Consider the following 23,038-nt stretch of genomic DNA (forward strand, 5'->3'; position numbering starts at 1 on the left):
AAGTCAAAACCACACTCATTAGGATGTCTACTATCAAAAAGCAGAAAACAAGTCTAAGCATGGATGTGGAGAAATTAGAATCCTTGTGCACTGCTGGTGGGAATGTAAAATGGTGCGGTTGCTGTGGCATTTCTTCAAAACCTTAAACATAGAATTACCATTTGATTCAGCAGTTCCACTTCTGGGTATATACACCAAAGAACTGAAAGCAAAAACCGAGGTTTACAGCAGCATCATTCACAGTAGCCAAAGGTGGAAACAACCTTTGACATTCAACAACAGATGAATGGATGAATGGAAAGTGTAATACATACATACAATGGAGTATTATTTGGCTTTAAAAGGGTGAAATTCTGATACATGCTACAACATGGGTGAAATTTTAAAACGTTATGCTAAGTAAATTAAGCCAGACATGAAAAGATAAGTACTATATGATTCCACTTATATGAGATACTTTGAGTAGCCAAATTTATAGACATAAAATACAGAACAGTGGTTACCAAGGGCTGGGGGAGTGAGGAATGGGCAATTACTGATTTATGGGTATAGAGTTGCAGTGTAAGATAATGAAAAAGTTCTGGAGTTAGACATGGTTATGGTTGCACAATGATGTGAATGTGCTTAATGCCACTGTAGTGTATAATTAAAAATTATTAAAATAGTAATTTTTATGTTAAATGGTTTTATGTTATCTATATTTTACCACCAAAAAGAAAAACAAAAATCCCTCACTACTCTGCAAACTTTTTAACTTTACCAATATGTCATGACTATGTTCCTGGTCAATATATATAAATCTAATTCATCCCTTTTAATAACTGTACGATATATCATAGGAATGGCATGCTATACTATATTTAACTACTCCCATATTGACAAACATTTGCTATTATAAATAATGCTGCAGTCAAAATTTTTAGGTTCTTATGATGTACTAGTTTTGTATACTGGAGTCTCCAAACTGTGATTACTGGGCAAAGTAAATAGTATATATAGATCTTTCTTCAATCTACTTTTAATTTTTGTTTGCACATAAACAAAAAAAGCAGGAAGGCAGATGTTCTGCAGTAGTTAGGTTATGGACTTGGCTGCATAAAACAAAAATCTCCAATAGCTATGACTTGTATAGGATATAATTTAATCCCTCTTCTACATAACAGTCTGAATGAAGATGCGCATTCCAAAACTGGTATGGATACTACTGCATGAGATTATCCAAGAAGCCAGCCTCTTTTTATCCTCTTACTCCACCATTCATTTTCATAGTCCAAGACGGCTCACTGCCATGTCCTCATTCCAGTCAACAGGAGAGGTGAGAAGATGGGCACACCCATTTTCTTTCAGGACTCCACCTAAAAGGAAACTGTACCACTTCCACTCATATCTTATTGTCTTGATATTAGTCATGTAACCCATCCTAGTTAAAAGGGAGGCTGGGAAAACTCATACTCATTCTGAGTGGCCATGTGCCCAATTAGTACCATAGTGGCCAAGGAAAGATTGGATAATAAGCAATTCTATGACAAGATCTTCCAAAAGAATAGTCAATTATGTCAGCTATATTTATAAAATAAACCATTTTCCATTGAATTAAAATTTCATCCTTGTGTTTATTAAGACCCACAAATAATTGGATATTTCTAGACACCAATCGGCTCCAATATTATATTAAAATAGCTTTATAATAGTTGTTAGCTGTTCTTACTATGTCAATTTATAGTTATTGACATACTAGAAATTTATCTTTTGTTAACTGTTTGATTTAAGCTATTTGGTTTAAGTTATTTTTACAGATCAAGTTAAAGACGGTTAAACTTATTTTGTGAAAACTGGCACTTGGATATTATAATTTGAGGCAGAGATAATTTTCTTACTTCCAATTTTTCAATGTTAAGAAGCATCACTCTTGATGGGCACTTGTGTTGCTTCCATATCTTGGCTATTATAAATAGTGCTGCAGTGAATGTAGGGGTGCATATATCTTTTTGAATTAGTGTTTTGGGTTGTTGTTGTTTTTTTTTTTTGGTAAATACCCAGTAGTGGAATTTAAAGAAGATGTGGTACTTCTATACAATGGAATATTACTCAGCCATAAACAATAATGAAATCTTACCATTTACAACAAAATGGATGGACCTAGAGAACATTATGCTAAGTAAAATAAGTCAGATAGAGAAAGACAAATGCCATATGATCTTATTTATGTGTGGAATCTGAAAAACAAAATAAATGAACAAACAGAAACAGACTTGTAGATACAGAGAACAAATTAATGATTGCTAGATGGGAGGAGGGTAGGGGGACTGGGTGAAAATGGCAAAAGGGTTAAGAGGTACAAACTGGTAATTAACAATAGTCATGGGGTTGTAAAGTACAGCATAAGGAATACAGTCGACAATATTGTAATAACTATGTATGGAGCCAGGTGGGTACTAATCGTAAATTATATAAATGTCTATGCACTGTGCTGTTCACCTAAAACTAATATAAAATACTATTGAATGTCAACTATCATTGAAAAACAAAAATAATAATAAAAAAGGAGCGTCATTTTTCCCATAAGCGGTCTGAGGTGACCTCCGAAAATGGTTCACTGTCACTTGACCCAGAATATCCTGCAACATCATGCAAATCGAGAGGTTCAAATCTTCATGTTTACTGTAAGAACAGTTGTGAAACTTCCCAGGCCATTAAGGGTATGCATATCCAAGAACTATATGAAGGATATCACTTTACAGAAGCAATGTATGCCATTCCATGGTTACAATGGTGGAGTTGGTAGGTATACTCAGGCCAAACAGTGGGGCTGGACACAGGGTTTGTGGCTCAAAAAAGTGCTGAATTTTCACTCACGTTCTTGAAAATGCAGAGAGTAAAGCTGAACTTAAAGGTTTAGATGTAGACTCTCTAGTCACTGAGAACATCCAGGTGAACAAAGCTCCCAAGATGAGGCACAGAACTTACAAAGCTCATGGGCGAATTAACCCCTACATGAGCTCTCCCTGCCACACTGAGATGATCTCTACTGAAAAAGAGAAGATTGTTCCTAAACCAGAAGAGAAGCTTGCACAGAAGAAAAAGATATCCCAGAAGAAAATTAAGAAACAAAAACTTATGGCCCAGGAGTAAATTCTGTATCAAAAAAATGTTAATAAAATTAAAAAGCAAAAATTAATTAATTAATTGATTGATTAATTAAAGAAAGAAAGAAAGAAGCTTCTCTACCCGCCAGTAACTACAACTAACGGGTCACACATTTGTTTCATCTTCACAGCCTCAGAGGAAAAGAAAACTTTACTTAAGGGAAAGCTTGAAAATGTCAGGGATCTAATGAATAGGAACAGAATCTTCCAGGGTAACAGACATCCAGGACTCCATCTTATCATTCATTCAAAGATGAATATGTGTGAGCAAATGCCATGATGAGGCCTCGTGGTTAAATAAATTCCCAAGTTGATAGGAAATTAAAAAGTTGCTCTCCCAGCTCTGGCTCTGGCACATTATCCATCTGAAGTATGTGGCTCCATTAGCTAACAGCTGCACCCCTCTACAATTATCAACTTCCACAGGGCCTCATTCACTCCTTTATAGAGGAAAAAATCATTCAGGTTTATGCCTTACCCTCAAAAGTACCTTCCTTTGACTTCATAGAAAAGAAAAGCTATTTGATCAAAAGAAACTACACTTGGGATCCCCTCCCCTTCCACCCTGCTGGTGTATAACCTTTGCCTTTCTCTAAAACCTAAAATACAGCATCTCTTCCAGGAAGACTTTCTTGGTTTCCAGCGCCCTCAACAATGGATAAGTTGGAAGGCATCTTAGAGATCTGGAAGGGAGGTTCTCCACCACCTCTGCCAGCACTCCTCCCCAGATTCTGGTCAGTAGGTTTGAGATGCAGCCTTAGCTCTTGCATTCTTTCAACTTCCACAGGGGATTATGAGCAAAAAATAGGATGGGAAACTATTCAACTAGTCCAGCCCTTAACTTACAGATGAGAGCATTGAGACCACATGATGCTACAAAGAATATCATGCATTCCTTAGTAGAAAGCAGCTCTTTCAAGGCAGAGACTTTATTTCCTTTTCCTTTGTGGCTCTAACTCCAGCACCTAGAACTATGCCTATCTGGCATGTGACAGGGAAGGAAGAGAGGAAGGAAGAGAGGAAGGAAGAGAGGAAGGAAGGAAGGAAGGAAGGAAGGAAGGAAGGAAGGAAGAAGGAAGGAAGGAAGGAAGGAAGGAAGGAAGGAAGGAAAAGGAAGGGTTGGAGGAGAGGAAGGAGCAGAAGGAAGGACGGAGAAGAGAGGAAGGAAGCAGAAGGAAGGACGGAGAAGAGGAGCGAGGGAGCGAGGGAGCGAGGGAGGAACCCTTGTTAACACCCAGGTTAAGCCACAAAACTGGATTCTGGTCCAGGATATGACAGTCTTCCTTAAGAATTCTGAGTCCTCCCTGCCTCCCAGGCTCTGTAATTGCTTCATATTATAGATCACAGTCGGTCACAGTCCGCTCCGGTGCTCAGTGTCGGGACCCTGCTGGAGCATACACTTTAGGGAGTGTCTAGGGGCCCGGGAATACCTCAGCTGAAGGTCGGGGATAAGGAAGAAAGTGAGGGCTTTGAGAAAGGAGGCCCAGCCCTCAGGGGCGGAGACGGGCGGGCCGGGGAGGGCCGGCTAGTGGCTCAGCCCAGGCGGGCGGGGCGCTCGCTCGCACCTGCTCTGTGGCGGCGGCACTCGGACGGCTAGTGGCCAGCGGACGGCTCGGAGGCGCTCAGCGCAGGTGAGATGTACTCTGTGGGCAGGGGCCTCGGACGCAGAGGGGACTTGAACCGAGAGAGGGATGGGACAGGGACGGGGCCCAGACGGGACAGGAGAGGGAGGAGCTGGAGGACTCAGGGTTGGGGAAGCAACCACCGTGCCCGCGACCCTCTGTCCGAACGCCTGCGACCTAGAATCAATTTGCTGCATCCATGGCCAGTTGGGTCGCCCATGTTGCTGGGTGAGGGAAGCTTTGAAGTGTGAAGCCCCTCCTTTCCATTCCACCCTGAGGATTAGAGGACAACCAGGCGGTGATGGCTCATGTCTGGCCCAGTACAGCTTTCAGTGGGCTCCACGTGGCTGTGGGCACTTACAGTCCTACTGTCTCTCATTGTTAGTTCCCATCCACAAATGCACCAACCAGATGCTGACTTTAGGCCAAGAAGCTGGAATCTAATAGTAAGAGGAGAATGGTTGATTAAATCCCCGGAGCCCTTATTCCACTTCCGCTAATAGGCCAGGATGTCAGAAGCTAAGGGGTGAGGTTAGCAATGGTTGGAGAGGTTTACGTGAGACCTAAAAATAGGTTTAGGTGACCCTGTCTGAATCCAGAGAGATAACCTCTGGAGATAGGACCCAGCCCTAGATGTAAGAAAGATTTGTATTTTAGCAAAGGAAACCCATGGCATTATGAAATAGATCGTGTGAAAATTTAGGCAGGCACCTCTCCTAAAATTCACAGAAATGCCCATTTCCTTCACTTTCTCTTCTGCCATGTTTCTGTGTCTGCCATTGCTGCCCTCATCTCTTCTCATTTTCCCCACCCACTGCTCTGTCTGGCTCATAAAATGGCTTAAGAATTTTATCTGTATTTTTGCAATCATTTTAATAGGTAGTATGACTTAGTGTTCATAAGAAACACGTGCTGTTTTTAACCAGGTATGCAACAGTGTAGGGGAGAATCATGATACACTGTGAAATATGGAGCCAGTCCCACTTCAGACTGAGTTCTTCGTGACTGAGCATTTGTTGGCTTCATAATAATGTAATTACTCTCTGTTCCTAGAGTTTCTAGAAAAGATATGGAATTGATGTGAAGGCTTTATTGAATATGGTCCTTTAGTTTCACAAGGGGAGAGTGCCAGACATAAGCAGAGTGAGGCGTGATTCTGGTGGTGCACTATTTGTTCTGGTATTTTGGGAACTAAGCATTCAATTCCCTTTTTAAAGAGCTTTGATTTCCTCTCACTTCTTCCATAGAAGGTGGAAACAGTACCATCACTTATTTATTTCATACTTTGTGATTTTCCTTATATCCTGTGGATTCTTCCCTCACCCATTTGGTGGCTGTTGGTTGAGATGGCCTAGGTGAAGCTATTGAATCTCACATTTGGCACCAGTTTTTCTATTTGGTGTCTTCCCCAATATTCTTGGTTATGTCTCTTGCCTAATCTTAACAAATAGCACTTTGAGATTGGATTTGGCAAGCGCTGGGGAGAGAGGGAGCAAAGAGAAAAAAAAAGACTTCTGCTTTCTTATCTTCCCACCATGTTCAAGTTAACATCGGCTTAATTGGTCAAAGTACAGGTGTTGCCTATGTTGGCTATAATCAAAGGATTGTCTCTTTTCCTCATACACATCTGCTGGTTGAAATGGATAAGGGCAGTTTTACCATGTGTAGAGCCACTCCCATAGCCAAAGTTCCTGTTATTGCAAAACTTTTTATAATTGTGGGTACAAGAACTAAAGTCACTACTGTGTCATCAGTTAATGAGTGCATATATAGACAGAGTTCATATCTATACTTGTTTCTATAGACAGGTCATAAAACAAAAACTAGATTATTCACAATACTTCACAATACTGAATATGAACAATTAGAGGCACAGGTAAGTGCTGTAATCTGCACACTTCACTTGAACTCAGCTTCCCTTTTAACTGCCCACCCTCTACCTCAAATATTTACTGGGGCTAGAAACAAACAGAGATTATTTGAATTTTAGCTGTTTTTGTTTCTCTTGTCTGTTCTCTTGTGTAAAAATAAAATGAGTCAAAAAGAGAAGGAAACATAAAAGATCTATCAGCCTTTTGTGTTGAGTGAAGAATTAAACTGAAAATATCAAAGCATGCTCATATATTTCCCTTGCAGGATTTAGATATTGTAAGCCTTTATCAATATCTTGCTGGTATTAGATCATAAGGGAACTTTACAGAGTGCAAGATGATTTCTATAAGCAGCACCCTGAGGGAAGAGTAATAGCCTATTTCATAAATGTGGAAACTGAAACTTAGAGATACTGAGCATCTGGCCTGGTCTTACCCATCTGTTAAATGGCAGCCAGGACTCAAACCAGAACTTCTTCCATAATACCACAGCTTTCACCTGAGTGGTTCTGTTTAATTTCAGGATGAGGAGTTATGATTTGTTTTTCCTGCACATTTTTTTAATATATTCTCTGACTTGAACTCTTAGAATCTAAATTTAGAGACATTCTTGTTTGGTATATTTCATGCCCACCTTTGTTCAATGTAATCACAAAAATATTTATATTTTAGAGCTGAGGATAGCCTTAAAAATTATCCAAAGAAGAAAATTGGATTCAAGAAAAATTAAGCAAGTACCCCATGTTGCTTCCCCAAATCTACTTTGCTGAAGAATTACAGCTAAAACCTAGGTCTCCCAATGTTCAGACTACTGCTCCTTCAGGCATGTGATCCCTTGAGGATTTCCTACATACATAAAGTTTGGTTAGACTGATTCTATTGCTTTGGGGTCTGTGACAGCAAACCATAGCCTCCCTGAATCCTATAGATTCTTCCACTCTATTCCATGTTCCATGAGGGAAAGGGCCTTATTTGTATGGCCCATTGTGTTATTCTTAGCACAGTACCCATAGTAGACACTCAATGGAATATATTCAGTATCTATCAAACAAACATTTGAACAAGTGTGAGATGTCACTTGGACTTCATTCAGCTACAGTAACAGAAAACTCTACTCCAGTGACTTAATAAGTACGGAGTTTGTTTTTCTCAAAAAACTAGATGTCTGGAAGTGAGAAGTCCAGGCTCCTTCTGTCTCCCTGCACCACCATCCTTAGCATGCAGCTTTGGTCCTCATTGAAAGACGACCATCTTTTCTGTGCCTATCAAGAGGGCAGAAGGCATATACCAGCTGAGTCTGTCCTTTTTTAAATAATAATATCTTTCCTGAAAGCCCCACCCAGGCAACTTCTTTTATCTTATTCATATAAGAACTATGTCACATAACCACTCCTAACTATAAGGGAGCATTAGAGAATTTAGTGTTTTAGTTGGATACATTGCCAATACAACAAAATAAGGATTTTGTTAATAAGGAGGAAAGGGAGGGTGGATGTTGATTGGGTAGACAACTAGCAGAGTCTACCCTAGTATATTTGAGGAGTCATTGCCCCTTTGTCCCTACATAGGTTGTGGAGTTATTTATTTGTTTGTTTTATTCTTTGGTTTACTAAAAAAGCAATAGATAATGCTGTGGATCTAAGGGACCTTTTTAAAATCATAGAATCCGAGGCCCTCCTCAAGAAATGCTGATAATTTAGGCCTGAGATGGGTCTATAAATCTGAATAATTAACTGGCACTCTGGGTAATTGAAATGTGGGTGGTTGCAGGATTACAGCTTGAAAAACACTGAATTTGGGGTGGTTTAGCAGGGGCACCTTCATTTTATTTCCCTATCACTTCCTTTGAGGATATCACTTTCTTTTTTAATTTTCCATTTTGGTCAACATAATAAATGTATAGTCTTAAAAGTCATAAGTTCTAAGGTCTTTTCTAGAGTCTGTATTGAGCTGCCTCTCAGAGGCAACTATGTTCAATGCTTTGGGCTGGTTTTTTTTGTTGTTTATTTGTTTTCATTTTTATCACCATATTCCCAAATAATGCTACTAGCTATTTCTTTTTCTTTTCCCAGTTCTAGGTAATACTTATTGACTTTCTATTTTGAAGGAAGAGAATTTTGCTCCCTCATACACCTATTATTTTATCTCACATTCACTTTCCTTTCTGGAAAGGTCCCAATAGTTACATCCTAATTTTTTATGACATAGCAATGTTTAGTGTTTACATTATTATGACTACGCAAATATTATTCACAACTAAGCCTTGTGATAAACCATGATTTTTACACTTCCTTTCTTGTACAACCTTTTTCTATCCCCTGGAGTTAGTATATTGCTTTATCTTCTTCAACTGCTTAGTTTTTTGAGTACTCATTATCAATTCTTGCTCAAACTTTGACAGGATGATAAAATTCCTCTCAATAGAGTTAAACATCAAGTAAATAGCCAATTTGATTTTTGTCTTCTCGGAAAAATCCCTGCTCCACCTTCCATATCCCCCATTCTCAGGGACTAATTGTTCTCTGACCCCCTCGTGATTCTGGGAGCTTCTAGGCTACCACCCTGTGAATTGTACTAGATTCTCATTTCTTGGATTCCATCCCTTTTCATTCTCTGGTTTTGTTGGAGCATAGCTTCCTGAGAAAGGGCACGTGGAGGCAGAGGCAGAGGCAGATTTATCCCAGAGCTGAAGAAGCTCGTGGGCCCCTGTAAGGGCTGCAAACTGTCAGGTGGGGAAGAAAAGCCAGGTTGCCACTGAGAAGCATTTCTGGTAAATTTTCTAAAGATATTTTAAAAGAAAGAGCCCTAAACCTCCATGATTCCAATTTGTTATGATTACTTTTCTCAGTCTAAATAAATATTCATTTTCATATCCAGTTTTGTATTTGTAATTTTATGATTTTTTTTTCTTAAAGACAGCTCTCAAAATTATATAAAATTCAAGTGCCACAAGACTTGATTGCTTTTTGAGATCTCGTACATTCAAGATGTCATTTTTCTTCCTTCGCATTTAATTGATCATTTGGCTGAGTAGAAGATATTAACTGGAAATAATTTCCTCTCACAATTTTGAAAGTATTGCTCCATTTTCATCTACCTTCTTAGAGTGCTGTTGAAAAGCTGATGCCATTCTGATTTCTGATCCCTTGGATTTCATTTGAATTGCTGAAAGTTTGTAAGATTTTTTTTTCTTTATTTCTCATGTTCTGATATTTCTGATGTTGTTAGTTGATAATGGGTTGGGTTTTTTTTTTCAGTCATTGTTCTAGGTCAGGGGTCTCCAACCCCCAGGCCTCTTACCTGGAATGGCCTGATAAGAGAGCCAGCAAAGCTTCATCTGTATTTGCAGCTGCTCCCCAGCACTAGTTACCAACTCAGCTTGACCTCAGATCATCAGGCATTAGATTCTCATAGGAGCACTAGTCCCTGGTGCCGAAAAGGTTAGGACCACTGTAGGTACCTTTAAGGCCTTCTCAATGTAAAAATTATATTCTTCAGTTCTGGGTGGTTTTCTTCTATTCATACTTTTCTCCGTTCTGTCTTTCTGAAACTTATGTTAATTATTGAGATGTTGGGACTCTTGGATCCATTCTCTAATTTTCTTATTTTTTCTCTTCTATTTTTAATAACATCTCTTATCTTTTAGTTCTAATAAATCTTCCAACCCTTCTATTAAATTTTTACATTTCTACCATTATATGCTTAATTCCCAAGGGCTTTTGTTTGGGTGGTATGGTGGAGGGGCTTCCAAATGTTGCTTTTTTTTTTTTTAATAGTATCCTGTTCTTATTTCATGGATGCAGTATCTTCTCATATTTCTCTGAGAATATTAACTGTATTTTTTCTACATTTTAAAAGTTTTCTTCAGCTGACTATAATATGTGATATTTTCAAAGCCTTTCTGTTGTTTTTGGTTCTGCCTTTCATGTTTGGAGCTTTGTTCAAATGTCCATGTTTAAGAATGGTGTACTAAAATGCAGTCTGGGAGTTTGTCTTATAGAGTGGCAAGCTTCATTGCAGAATGATTAGGCAGAGCAGGCTTTTTGGTGGCTTATCATTATGTCTCCAGCAGCTTTCTAGTATAATCAATTTCTCATTAGAAAGTCCCCATCTCTAGCCATTTATTCCTGTTTGAGAAAAAGTCACTAATAACTTAGATTTATTAATTATATAATGTGTTTAATAGTAGAGATTTTTGTTTTTGAGGTAGGTTAAGGGGCAGTCTAGGAGTCAAAATCAGAACTTTGTTCTTGACTCTGCCTACTTTGAAGTACCTGGTGCTTCTGTGCATCCCTGTGCCCCTCTATGCATCGTTCTTCCATTAGCAACGTAGAGACTATCAGAAGGCTTCCTTGAAGACTGAGTTTTTTATTATTAAAAAGTAAAAAGAGAGATCCTAGGGTAATGAAAATCCTGTGAGCACATGTACAAGTAATTGTTTTGGAATAACCATTTTCAAAACATTTATTACCCACCTATAATGAAATACTTATTAATCTAGAATAAATTGAGGCCTTTGAACCTCTATATCATGGCAGTGTCTGTCTTAACACATTGTTAGGAGATTTAATTAAGTTGGAAAAGAATAATTCGCTAGTATTTTTCTTTAAGACTATATTGGGAAAATATTTTCCTAATACCTCTAGAGAATGTCCAGCTTATAGAATCTGAAAGAGAATTTCTGCCCTTGTCACTCCAAATCCATAATGGTTTTCCCTTGTGCAGCCTGACATGTGATAATCAAAACTTGGGGCAGATTCATCACTCTTCTTGCAAAGAAAGTTTTAGATCACCAGATAGTATGTTACAAGAATGATTCCTGGTTTACTTTCAAAGACTTCTTAATTGGAAAGCCTAGGCATTAGATACTGAATTTTCTACTTTGGCTTTTCTTTCCCAGGTACCTTCAAATACTTGCAAACTCCTTGAAGGCTGGAGCCCAGGCTTGTTCCTGCATCACCTAGAACAATGCCCAATACAATAGGCACCAGATGAATGTTGTTTGAATTAAATTGACCCCATTATCTATTTTAAATGATACCTTCCTACTTGTCCCTTTGCTGTTTCCTCTGTTTCTTCTACATCTTTTTATGTCACTTCCTCTTGGATGATGCTACCTTAATCTCAAAGTTGATATTCTCAAAGAACAGCTGTATGAAAACAGACTGTGAAGTTCTCAAACTACCAGGCTTCCAGGTAGAATTTCCAGGGATGAAAACTCCCCATATCATTTTTCTAAAAATACAATAATTTCTTAGGTTATCACCAAATACACTACATCTTATCCCATCTCTAACCACAGTTCTATTTGGAGTCTTTTCTTTCCTTGTGTTCCACACCTCACCTGTACTGTCCTTCACTTCTTCCGCTCTCTTCGATCAGGCCCCTACTTCGATCCAAGCCTTTTCTTTGTTCTGTTCTGCTGTTTCTCTTTCTCTCCCCTACCTTTATTTACTATCAGAAATATTTTGTACAAAGCACAGTGATGTACTAATTTCAAAAGACCTGCCCTATTAGGCAGACACCTTTTCACACCTAATCCAGGCCCAGGATGAAAAATCTCTCTCTTGTGGCTGTTTTTGAGATCATTTCTATGCTTTGGTCTCACTGAGGCTGTTTATTTTTGTATGGAAGGCTCTAGAACAAGAACTAAACTACACTGTAAAGTAATAAAACACTGTCAATTAGTGATTCTCAAACGCTACCACTCACTATAAAGTGTGTGCTCCCACAACTTGAAGCTTAGCTAAGAATAGCCTGGCATAAGCTGAAGTCTCTCTTAATGCTTGAAAATTGATGCTACCCCAAAATATATGTTTTAATGAAAATCATTTTCCTAAAATCTTTAGGTGAAATTAATACTCCAGGATGATATACCATGTTGGCCCTGTGATTTCAGATATTTCTTTGCTTATTCATATACCAATCTTAGAGGCATAGTACTAGACGGTCTTTTAAGGACTCATCTAGCTCTAAAAATTACATTAAAAAGTGATGGTACTAGCAACCTTACAAATGACTGGATTTAGAAGATAGTTTCTTCATGACTCAAGGTTAAGTCTAAGTTGCATCAGTTCAGTTTAGATGTAAGAACTATTATTATATGTCAAGCTTTGTGCTAAGCCATGAGAAGTTTAAGATGAAACAGTTAAGGTTTCTGCTCCTGAGGAGCCTGTAGTCTAGTAAGACATGTAAATGTGTAATTTTAATGTGACGAGCAAGGTAAGTGATAAAAATCAGGATATGTATAAGGTACTACGGTAGCACAGAGTTGGGACATATAGCCCAACCTGGAGGTTCATAGATGGCTTTCTAGAGGAAATAAGGCCCACCTATTGAAAACTGAGTAAAGGTAAGTAAGATGAAGAAAAATTAAAAGGACATACTAAATAGAGGAAATAGCATGAGCAAAGTGTACATCATAAAGTTTGTGGTGGGGAAAAATGGGAGATGAGGCCAGAGAGATAGGCAAAGAACCAAGTCCTGGGCACTGTAGACCCCTTTAACCATGGTTTCACTTTTCATGATTTCAGTTACCTGTGGTCAACTGCAGTCCAAAAATTTTAAACTGAAAATTCCAGAAATAATCCATAAATTTTAAAATGCATGACATTCTGAGTAGTGTGATGAAATTTTGTGCCATCCACTCCTTCCCACCTGGGATATGAATCATCCTTTTGTCCAGTTGTCTCCATGCTGTATATGTTCCCTGCCCATTAGCCACTTAGGAGCCATCTCAGTTATCAGGTTGACTACTGCAGTATTGTGGTGCTTGTGTTCAAGTAACCCTTAATTTACTTGATAATGGCCCCAAAATGCAAGAGTAGTGATTCCAATAATTCGGATATGTAGAGAACCTGTAAAGTACTTCCTTTAAGTGAAAAGGTGAGTAGACAGTACAATAAGATATATATTTTGAGAAAAGGAAAGGAGACACACTCACATTTTTATGATAGTATATTATAAATATTCTATTTTATTAGTAGTTATTGTTAATCTTACTGTGCCTAATTTATATGATAAATTACACTTTATCATAGGATAGGAAAAAAAACATATATGGTTCAGTACTATCTGTGGTTTCAGTTGTCCACTGAGGGTCCTGGAATGTATCCCCCATGGATAAGGGGGACTACCGTATATGTAATGCAAAAGAGTGTGGACTGAATGTGGTGATTAGTGAATAAAATATTTTAAATTCCATAGTGGTGTAGTCAGTTTATATTGTAGGTAGATGACAGACTGCAGAGTGGAAAGATTTATGGGCAGTGGGACTAGAGGCATTGTAGTAGTCCAGGCAAAAGCCTTTAAGAGCCTAAGGGAAATAATTGTTGTATGACTAGAAAGGAAAGAGAGAATACCAGCAAATTTGGGGAAGCAAAATAAGCAGAATTTTTTAGTCTCTTGGTAAATTGGCACACTGCAGGGCAGAGTGAGGGACAAAGAGGAACAAGTCTAAGATGACTCCTGGAATTCTGGCTTTAACAGTGACTGGATGTTAAGCCATTACTCAAGTTTGGGATACAGAAGAGAAGCCGATCTGGTGAAGAAGGAAGATGAATTCAGTTTGGAACATGTTGACTTTACGGTGTCTAAGAAACATCTGTGTTTACATACCTGCATGTGTCAGTTCAGCAGGTTGTTGGATATGAGTCTGAAACTTAAGGAAGAGGTCAGAGCTAGAAATTAAGTCATGAGAGTCATCAGCATGCAAATGGTAGTGGAAGGATGGGTATGTGTGAGTTCTTGCAAGAAATATATGTAAAAGAGGAGTGAGCCAAAGACAGCTACTGTTTAAAAGACAGACAAAAGAAAAGGACCCCTTAAAAGAGAGGAAAAAGATTATAGAAGATGAAAAGAGCCAGGAGGGAATGGTATCATGAAAGCCGAAGGGAGTAATTTCAGAGATAAGTGACTACTTGACACTGACCACTATAGAATAGCATAGAGAACGGAAGAGAGATTTATTAAGATATTTTAAAGATTTCCATTGTATAAAACAATATGGAGAGCATTTAGCAACATCTGCCAATACACTTTCAGTGTGGTAGTGAAGGAGAACTAAATGAAGACAAAAATTGTTTTTCCAGATTCTTTTTCAAGGAAAAAAAACTAATTTTGACAATGTTTGATTGCATTACACAAAGCCACCCAAATGCCTTTTGACCCAAAGAAAACTTCATTTAAGTGGTAACTGAGTTCAATAATTCATGACTTTTCAAATAACTATCATATTAGAAATCATTTTTAATTATCTAGAAATAAACCTATTATCAAAGGTGTTTGTTTATGAGCTACTGACTAGGGAAGATGGCAAGGAAAATATCCACATGTTTTGACTAAATACATAAAGTTCAAATTAAAAAATTTGCAAACCTATGTGGTTTAGTGATAATGTAAGTAGTAAATATATGTAGTATTTAGTAAAACAAAAGCAAGTAAATGCTAAACACACGGTTCAGGATGATGGCTACTCCTCAGAAAAGTATGGGGGAAACCATCGAAGAGGGGTCAACAGGAAGTTCCAAGGATATTAGTGTTCTATGTCTTAAGCTGGGCCCCATTTGGGACAGTTAAATTATTCTTTATATCTTTCATGTACCTTAGATATATTTTATGTTTGAAATAGTAAATAGGAAGAGAGATACATGGTGGTTCTTAGGAGATCGAGGATCAAAGTGAATTTTTTTGTTCCCCTTTTCTTTTATTATTTTGTGTGAAAAAAGTCTTGGGCTTGGTTATAGCTGAAGGGAAAAGACAATAAAAAGTGAGAGTTCTTAATTGATAGAACTAGGGCTCAGAGAGCACAGGTGAGGATGTCATCAAAAGCATAGATGGAGGATTGGCCTGTAAGAGGAGGGGTGAATCTGAAGAGAAGAATAGGTGTGGATATATATGAATTTGTAGGTGAAAAAGAGGAAATTGAGGTGATTGATAACTTATAGTCTCAATTATGTTAATGGAATGAGAGGAAAGGTTACCCAGAGTTGGGTGAACTCAAGTCTGAAGGAAGCAATGAGTTTTCAAAAACTAGTCTATGGGAAATGGAAAGAAGAGCTTGCACGTGACAGGGACTGTCGAGTGAAGTGGAAGGCCTAGCATCCATCTTGTTCACTGATATAAGTGCTGAGCAAGTTCACTGACAGTAGAGAAAGAAGGAAAATATATTAAACTTTTTCTCTTATTGCTTGAAAAATTAGCCACCTTTCAAGTTCAGAGATACCCTTTTCACTCTAATGTACGCTGAAGTGGCAACAAGTAACTTTGTTGGTGATATCAATAACCTTAGTTCCATTCTTCCCTCAATTCAACAGAACTTGCTCTAATTCTTTTTCATTTTTCACTTCATTTCATTTTTGTAATGTGTTAGGAGCAAAGAAAGAAAAGGATTTTAGAACTAAGTGCCATGGAGATGACCTCTTCCAAACTACTCACTTAACAAAGAAATCATGACTCCGAGTGGTTACATATCTTGCTCCAGGTCACCGAGTGAGCTCGTAACAAAACCTGGATTAGAACCCAGGTCTTCTGACTCAGAGGCCAGTGTTCTTTATTCTTTATTCTTGATAAATAATTAAATTTAGACAAGATTTGTTCTTCGGTGTTTAATTCAGGATTCCAGTAAAACCACCTAATTTTCATGACAGTTTGAAAGAAGCAATCAAGAAAGGCCCAGCTCAAATGTGAGACCCTTCTGTGAAGCCTCCTCAGATTCTCTGGTGAGAGTATTCACTCTATTCTATGTCCCCAAGGACTGCTATTGGTGTATCTCATGACATGCCATGTTTCACAAGTATATGGCTCCCTACTATATTATAAACTCCTTGTAGGGATCATTTCTTGTGTGTAGGGATCATTTCTTATTTGTTTTATTATTCCCTCAGCAACCAGCAGTCGTGTATTTAATAGGCTCACATAAGGGGAAAAGAAAAAAAGGTGAGAATGAGACCATCTTTTGCTTAGGATCAAAACTGAGCTGGAAGATAAATGAGCTCTTGTTATAGTAATTGTGTTCAGCAGTATCATGAACTCATGCCAGAACAGCCTTCAGACTGTTATTCTGGTCTTGTTCCTTCTGATCATGTTGTTCAAGGACCCATGTACAGTGATTCTCTTACCCAGAGGAAAAAAAAAACATGATAATAGCAGCTGTCAAATTTTGAAGAGAATGATGGCTCTATAGTTACTTAAGACTTCTCAGGCTACTGTAGAGCAGGGATGCACCTTGCTGGAAGTTCAGGACTAAGCCAGAGTCACATCACCCTGTGGGCAACAGAGGACTTCTAACACTGTACCTTGTGCTTCCTCTGCATTCTATTATTAAATAACTCATAGATAAGAAGGGGCATTAACCTTGTTATGTGCAGAGTAACAGAAAGCTGAGTCAGACGGGGTTGCTTGTATTCCAATCAGACGGGGTTGCTTGTATTCCAAAGTAAACTCAGACACGAAGTGTTCTGAGCATGTCTGTTGGCAAGAACAGATTCAGAAAATACAAATCGTATTCTGCAGTAAAATAATGTGCTATATTCTTCCCATAACCTACTTCTATACTGATCAAACACAGTAGGGAAATAGGTTATGGGGAGAATGTAGCCCTCTCCAGGATTAGTCAAAGGTTCAACAGTGAGTCTCTTACCCACTTTAGGCCAGCTACTGAAAGCAAAGGACAGCAGCCTTAGAGCAATAAGTATACTTCTCCTAAGAGAGAAGCCCGGGTTTCTCCCCTATTAATTGTGGGAATAGATATAAAAGCACCAGAGAAAGGAAACTAACATTTATTAAACACTTATTCTAGGTAGCTGCAGACATTTCCAGTAGATGTTAATTGATGTCCCTGTTTTAGGAGAGGTACGGAGATTCACAGAGGATAAGGAACTTGTCCAGTGAAAGTAGCAAAACCAAGACTGAACTTAGGTTTGACATTCCATAGGTCATGTTGTTTCTATTATGTGACTATATTTCCCTTCAAGGAAAGTTTAGGAACCCAGTTTCTTTTAGGGAAATCTAGGAAATATAATGCACCTGAACTCATATGAAACTTGATTACTTCTTTTCTTTTTCTTTCTTTCTTTATTTTATGGTGACATTGGTTAATGAAATCCAATAAGTTCCAGCTGTACATTTTAACAGTAAGGCATATATATTTACACTGTGTTCACCTCCCAGTTAGATTTCTTTGTCACCACATATTTGACCCCTTTATCTTGTCTACCTCTTCCCTCCCCCGCTCCCCTCTGGTAACCACTAATCTATTGTCCATATCCATGAGCCTCTGTTTGTTTGTCCTGTTCATTTGTTGCTTTTAGGTTTATATCCCACATATAAGTGATATCATGTGATTTTCAACCTTTTCTGTTTGGCTTATTTCACTTAGCATGATCATCTCTAGGTCCATCCATGTTGTCACAAATAGCAGTATTTCATCTCTTCTTATGGCTGAGTAATATTCCACTATATATATGTACCACAGCTTCTTTTTTCCAATTATCTATCATAGGACACTTTGGTTGCTTCCATGTGCTGGCCACTGTGAATAATGCTGCTATGAATATCAGTGTTTAAATATTTTTTCGGATGTGGGTTTTCAAATCTTTAGGATAAATACCTAGTAGAGGGATTGCTGGATCATATGGTAGATCAATTCTTAGTTTCTTGAGGAACCTCCATACTGTTTTCCATAGTGGCTGTACCAATTTTCAGTCCCACCAGCAGTGTATGAGGGTTTCTTTTTCTCCACATCCTCTCCAACATTTGTTATTACTTGTCCTGTTGACTATAGCTATTCTAACAGGTGTGAGATGGTATCTCATTGTGGTTTTGATTTGCATTTCCCTAATAGCTAGTGATATTGAGCATCTTTTCATATGTTTCTTGGCCATTTGTATGTCCTCTAAGGAGAAGTGCCTGTTTAGATTCTCTGCCCATTTTTTGATTGGACCGTTCTTTTGTTGTTATTGAGTTGTATGAGTTCTTTGTATATTTTGGATATTAGGCCCTTATCGGAGGCATTGCTTGCAAATGTATTTTTCCATTCAGATGGTTGTCTCTTTACCTTGATGACAGTTTCTTTTGCTGAGCAGATGCATTTAGTTTGATGTAATCCAATTCATTTATTTTAGCTTTTACTTCCTTTGCCTTTGAGGTCAAATTCATAAAATCCTCTTTAAGTCCAAAGTCTTTGAGTTTCGTTCCTATGTTTTCTTCTATGCATTTTGTTTCAAGTCTTATATTCAGATCTGTAATCCATTTTGAGTTAATTTTGGTGTGTGGTGACAGACAAGTTTAGTTTCATTCTTTAGCAGGTAGCTTTCCAGTTTTCCCAGTACCATTTTTTTGAAGACGCTTTCCTTTCTCCACTGTATGTTTTTGAATGTTTTGTCAAAAATTATTTGCCCGTATAAATATGGGTTTACTTCTGGACTCTCAATTCCATTCCACTGGTTCATCTGTCTGTTTTTCTACCAATACCGTGCCATTTTGATTATTGTCACTTTGTAGTATAATTTGAAGTTGGGCAGAGTGATGCCTCCAACCTCATTCTTTTTTTCTCAGGGTGGCTTTGGCAATTCGGGGTCTTTTCTGCTTCCATACAAATCTGATGATTTTTTGTTCATTTCTTTAAAAAATGCCGATGGGATTTTGATGGGGATTGCATTAAATCTGTATAATGCTTTAGGTAATATGGTCATTTTAACTATGTTGATTCTTCCAATCCAAGAACACAGAATATCTTTCTGTTCCTTTGTATCTTCTTTGATTTCTTTTAATAGGGTCTTATAGTTTTCATTATATAGATACTTCACATGTTTCATTAAATTTATTCCTTGGTATTTTATTCTTTTTGTTGCAATTATGAAAGGAATTATTTTTTCCACTTCCTTTTCTGACACTTCATTATTAGAGTATAGGAACACTATGGATCTTTGAATATTGATTTTGTATCCAGAAACTTTATTGTATTTGCTTATTGTTCCTAGTAGTGTTCTTGTGGAGTCTTTAGGGTTTTCTATATAGAGAATCATGTCATCTGCAAATAGTGACAGTTTGACTTCTCCATTTCCTATTTGGATGCCTTTTATATCTTTCTCTTGCCCTATTGCTCTCTTTAGGTCCTCCAATGTTATATTGAACAACAGTGGCAATAGTTCTTGTCTTGTTCCTGATATTAGAGGGAAGGTTTTTAGTTTTTCACCATTAAATATGATGTTGGCTGAGTTTTATTCATTCTCAATCTAAGATGACTTCTACCCATGGAAGAGAATGACATGTAGTCATCTTGGTAATGAAGCCGGGAATGTTAGTTTAAAGAGACTAAGCAACATTATCCAGCTCAGCTCTGACTGTATAGATAATTGGCTGCAACTGCCTCTTAGATTTTGCACGTACTATTTGCTTTGCCTGGAACTCCACCCACACTACCTATGTTTACTTATTTTTCAAGGAAACTTTAGTGACACTTCCCTCTAAAATCTATCTCCTATTTCTTCCAAGCTGAATCATAGTCCTCTCTCCTTTTATTGCCATAACACTCTGTACATTCTATTAAAATATTTCATATATGTGTCATAATAGTTGAATTTCTCTTTAACACAACTTGACCTTACTATAGGCTAGTCCATTCTTTGAAGATTGATGAAATACATTTTCAAGAGTAAAAAGGTAGGTAAGGGCGCCAAGACAATTCAATGGGGAAAAGAAGAATCTTTTCAACAAATGGCTGAGACAACTGGATATGTGAAAGAATGAAGTTGGATCCCTACCTCATACCATATACTAAAGTTAATTAAGATGGACTATAGACATGAATATAAGAACTAAAACTATAAAAATCTTAGAAGAAACATAGGAGTGAATATTCATGACCTTGAGTTAAGCAATGGTATCTTAGATACTATACCAAAAGCAGAGACAACAAAAGAAAAAATAAACTGGACTTCATCAAAATTAAAAGCTTCTGTGCTTCAAAGGACAAAATCAAGCAAGTAACAAGACACTCACAGAAAGAAAATATTTTCAAATTATATATGTGATATAAGACTTGTACCAATAACATAGAAAAAAATAGTTGCAACTCAAAAATAAGAATACAAAAAAGAAATAATTTAAAATGGGTAATGAATTTGAATAGGCATTTCTCCAAAGAAGAGATACAAATGCCCAATAAGTACCTGAAAAGGTGCTCCACATCACTAATCATTAAGGAGGCAAAACAAAATGAGATGCACTTCACCCCCACTGGGGTGGCTAAAATCAAGATGGACATATCTTGGCAAGAATGTGGAGAAAATGGAACCCTTATATATTGCTGGTAGGATTGTAAAATAGTGCAGTCAATTTGGAAAACAGACAAAATGTTTTTGAAAAGTTACCATATGACCAAGCAATTCCACTCCTAGGTATACGTCCAAGAGAAATGAAAATATAGGTACACACGAAAATATGTACACAAATGTTCATAACATCATTATTCATAATAACTCAAATGCCCATCAACAGATGGATACACAAAATGCAACATATCTATATAACAGAATACTATTCAGCAATGAAATGGAATAAAGTACTGACATATGTTACAACATGGGTGAACCTTGAAAACATTCTGCTAGGTGAAAAAAGCAGAGATAATAGGATTCCACTTATATTAAATATCTAGGATAGGCAAACCCATGGAGACAGAAAATAGATTAGTGGTTGCCTGAGACTGAGGGGTTGGGAGAAAATGGGGAATGACTGCTAATGGTTATGGGATTTCTCTTGGGTTGATGAAAATGCTCTGAAATTAGATAATGGTGATGGTTGCACAACTGTGACTATACAATGAATTGTACACTTTAAAGGAATGAATTTTATGGCATGAGAGTTTTATGGTATGTCAATAAGGTTGTTTAAAAAAAAGAGTAAAACGTAACAGCAAGAATGCACTGAAACTTCTAGAACCATCTGAAGGCGACTTTCAGATTCATTAGGAAAAACTGTCTAGGGAATAAAAAGTAGAAATACTTAGTAAGGTTGTTGAAACCTTCAATATCTTTTTGATACACCTGACAGCTGTCTTTTGTAGTGATTTAGTAATTAAATCTATAAAAGTATATGAAAATGTCAATTAATTGATGAATAAATAAAATGTGGTGTTATGGGCTGAATTATGTCACCCCCCTCTAAAAAAAAAAAAAATTCATATGTTGAAGTCCTAACCTCCAATACCTCAGGATGTGACTGTATTATTTAAAGATATGGTCTTTAAAGAGGTAATAAAGTTAAAATAAAGTCATTAGGGAGGGTGATACTTCTTATAAGAGGTCACAGATAAACACAAAGGGTGAATGATATGAAGATACATAGAGAAGACAGCCATCTTCAAGCCAAGAAGATGGATCTTAGAAGGAATCAGCCCTGCCAACACAACATGGATGCAGGTGGAAAACAATATGCTAAGAGAAAGAAGCCAGTCACAAAGGACCACATATTCTATGATTTAATTTATATGAAATGTCCGGAATAGGCAAATCTATAGAGATATAAAGTAGATTAGTGTTTGCCTAGGGCTGTGAGGGGATAGGAAGAAGGATTGGGGGAAATGGAGAGTGACTAATGGATAAGGGGATTTCATTTGTGGGTGATGAAAATGTTCTGAAATTGACATGGTGATTGTTGCACAACTCAGTGAATATACTCAAAACCACTGAATTTTACACTTTAGGAAATTGTAAGGTATGTGAATTATATCTCAATAAAGGCCTTTTTTTAAAAAAAAAGGATATAAAAATGATAAGGAAAGCAAGTAATAAAATTCTAGGGAAGTGGGCTTATACTCTACAAACAGTTTTAAAGGGAGGACACTCAGGATAAATGGTGACATAAATAACAAAGTAGACAGCCTGATCTCTGCTTCCTTCAGGAAAAAAAGTGGATAGGAAGCTGGCCTAGAATAGAGCAGGATCTCACAGCCTCAGCATTATTAAGATTTGGGGCCACAGAAACCTTCATTGCAGGGGACTGTCCTGTACATTGTAAGATGTTTAGCAGCACTCTTGGTCCCTACTCACTAGATGCCAGTAATGCCACCTCCACTGGTGACAACCAAAAATATCTCCAGACAAATAACTCCCACTAAGAACTGCTGGACTAGAGAAATGGACCTAAAGGGTAACCTTGTATTGTAACGGACTAGTTACCTGAATTTTAACCAGACTATCTCTTAAGGCAGGGCAGCAGAGTAAGTGTGGAAGAACTTGGGCACCATTTCAAAAGAGAAAATATGTCTATCTGATATCAAGTATGAAAGGAGGAAGTCAGAGCAGTTCCAGAAAGAATTTGCCAAATTTTTCTTTGGCACCTTTTTGGTACAATTTCTGCCATTCTTATATCATCTAACTTCTCTGGATTTAATAAA

The 23,038-nt window shown here is 37.5% G+C and overlaps 2 protein-coding genes across 2 annotated transcripts in view; both read left to right on the forward strand.

The window, feature by feature from the left end:
* Nucleotides 1-2,294: 2,294 nt before the first annotated feature.
* On the forward strand, nucleotides 2,295-3,132 carry LOC120615676 (60S ribosomal protein L17-like). The gene is given in 2 exon segments (XM_039878887.1): nucleotides 2,295-2,848; nucleotides 2,850-3,132. Coding segments are annotated over 2 exon segments (543 nt in total). The 5' UTR covers nucleotides 2,295-2,588.
* Nucleotides 3,133-4,467: 1,335 nt separating this feature from the next.
* Nucleotides 4,468-23,038, forward strand: part of TMEM45B (transmembrane protein 45B) — a 31,234-nt gene continuing 12,663 nt past the window's right edge. Inside the window, exon 1 of the mRNA XM_039878820.1 lies at nucleotides 4,468-4,777. The gene's annotated coding sequence lies outside the window, so the exon portion shown is untranslated. The remainder of the gene's footprint in view (nucleotides 4,778-23,038) is intronic.

This window comes from Pteropus medius, unplaced genomic scaffold (assembly GCF_902729225.1).
Source record: "Pteropus medius unplaced genomic scaffold, Ma_sr-lr_union100, whole genome shotgun sequence".
In the NCBI taxonomy this organism is placed as follows: Eukaryota; Metazoa; Chordata; class Mammalia; order Chiroptera; family Pteropodidae; genus Pteropus; species Pteropus medius.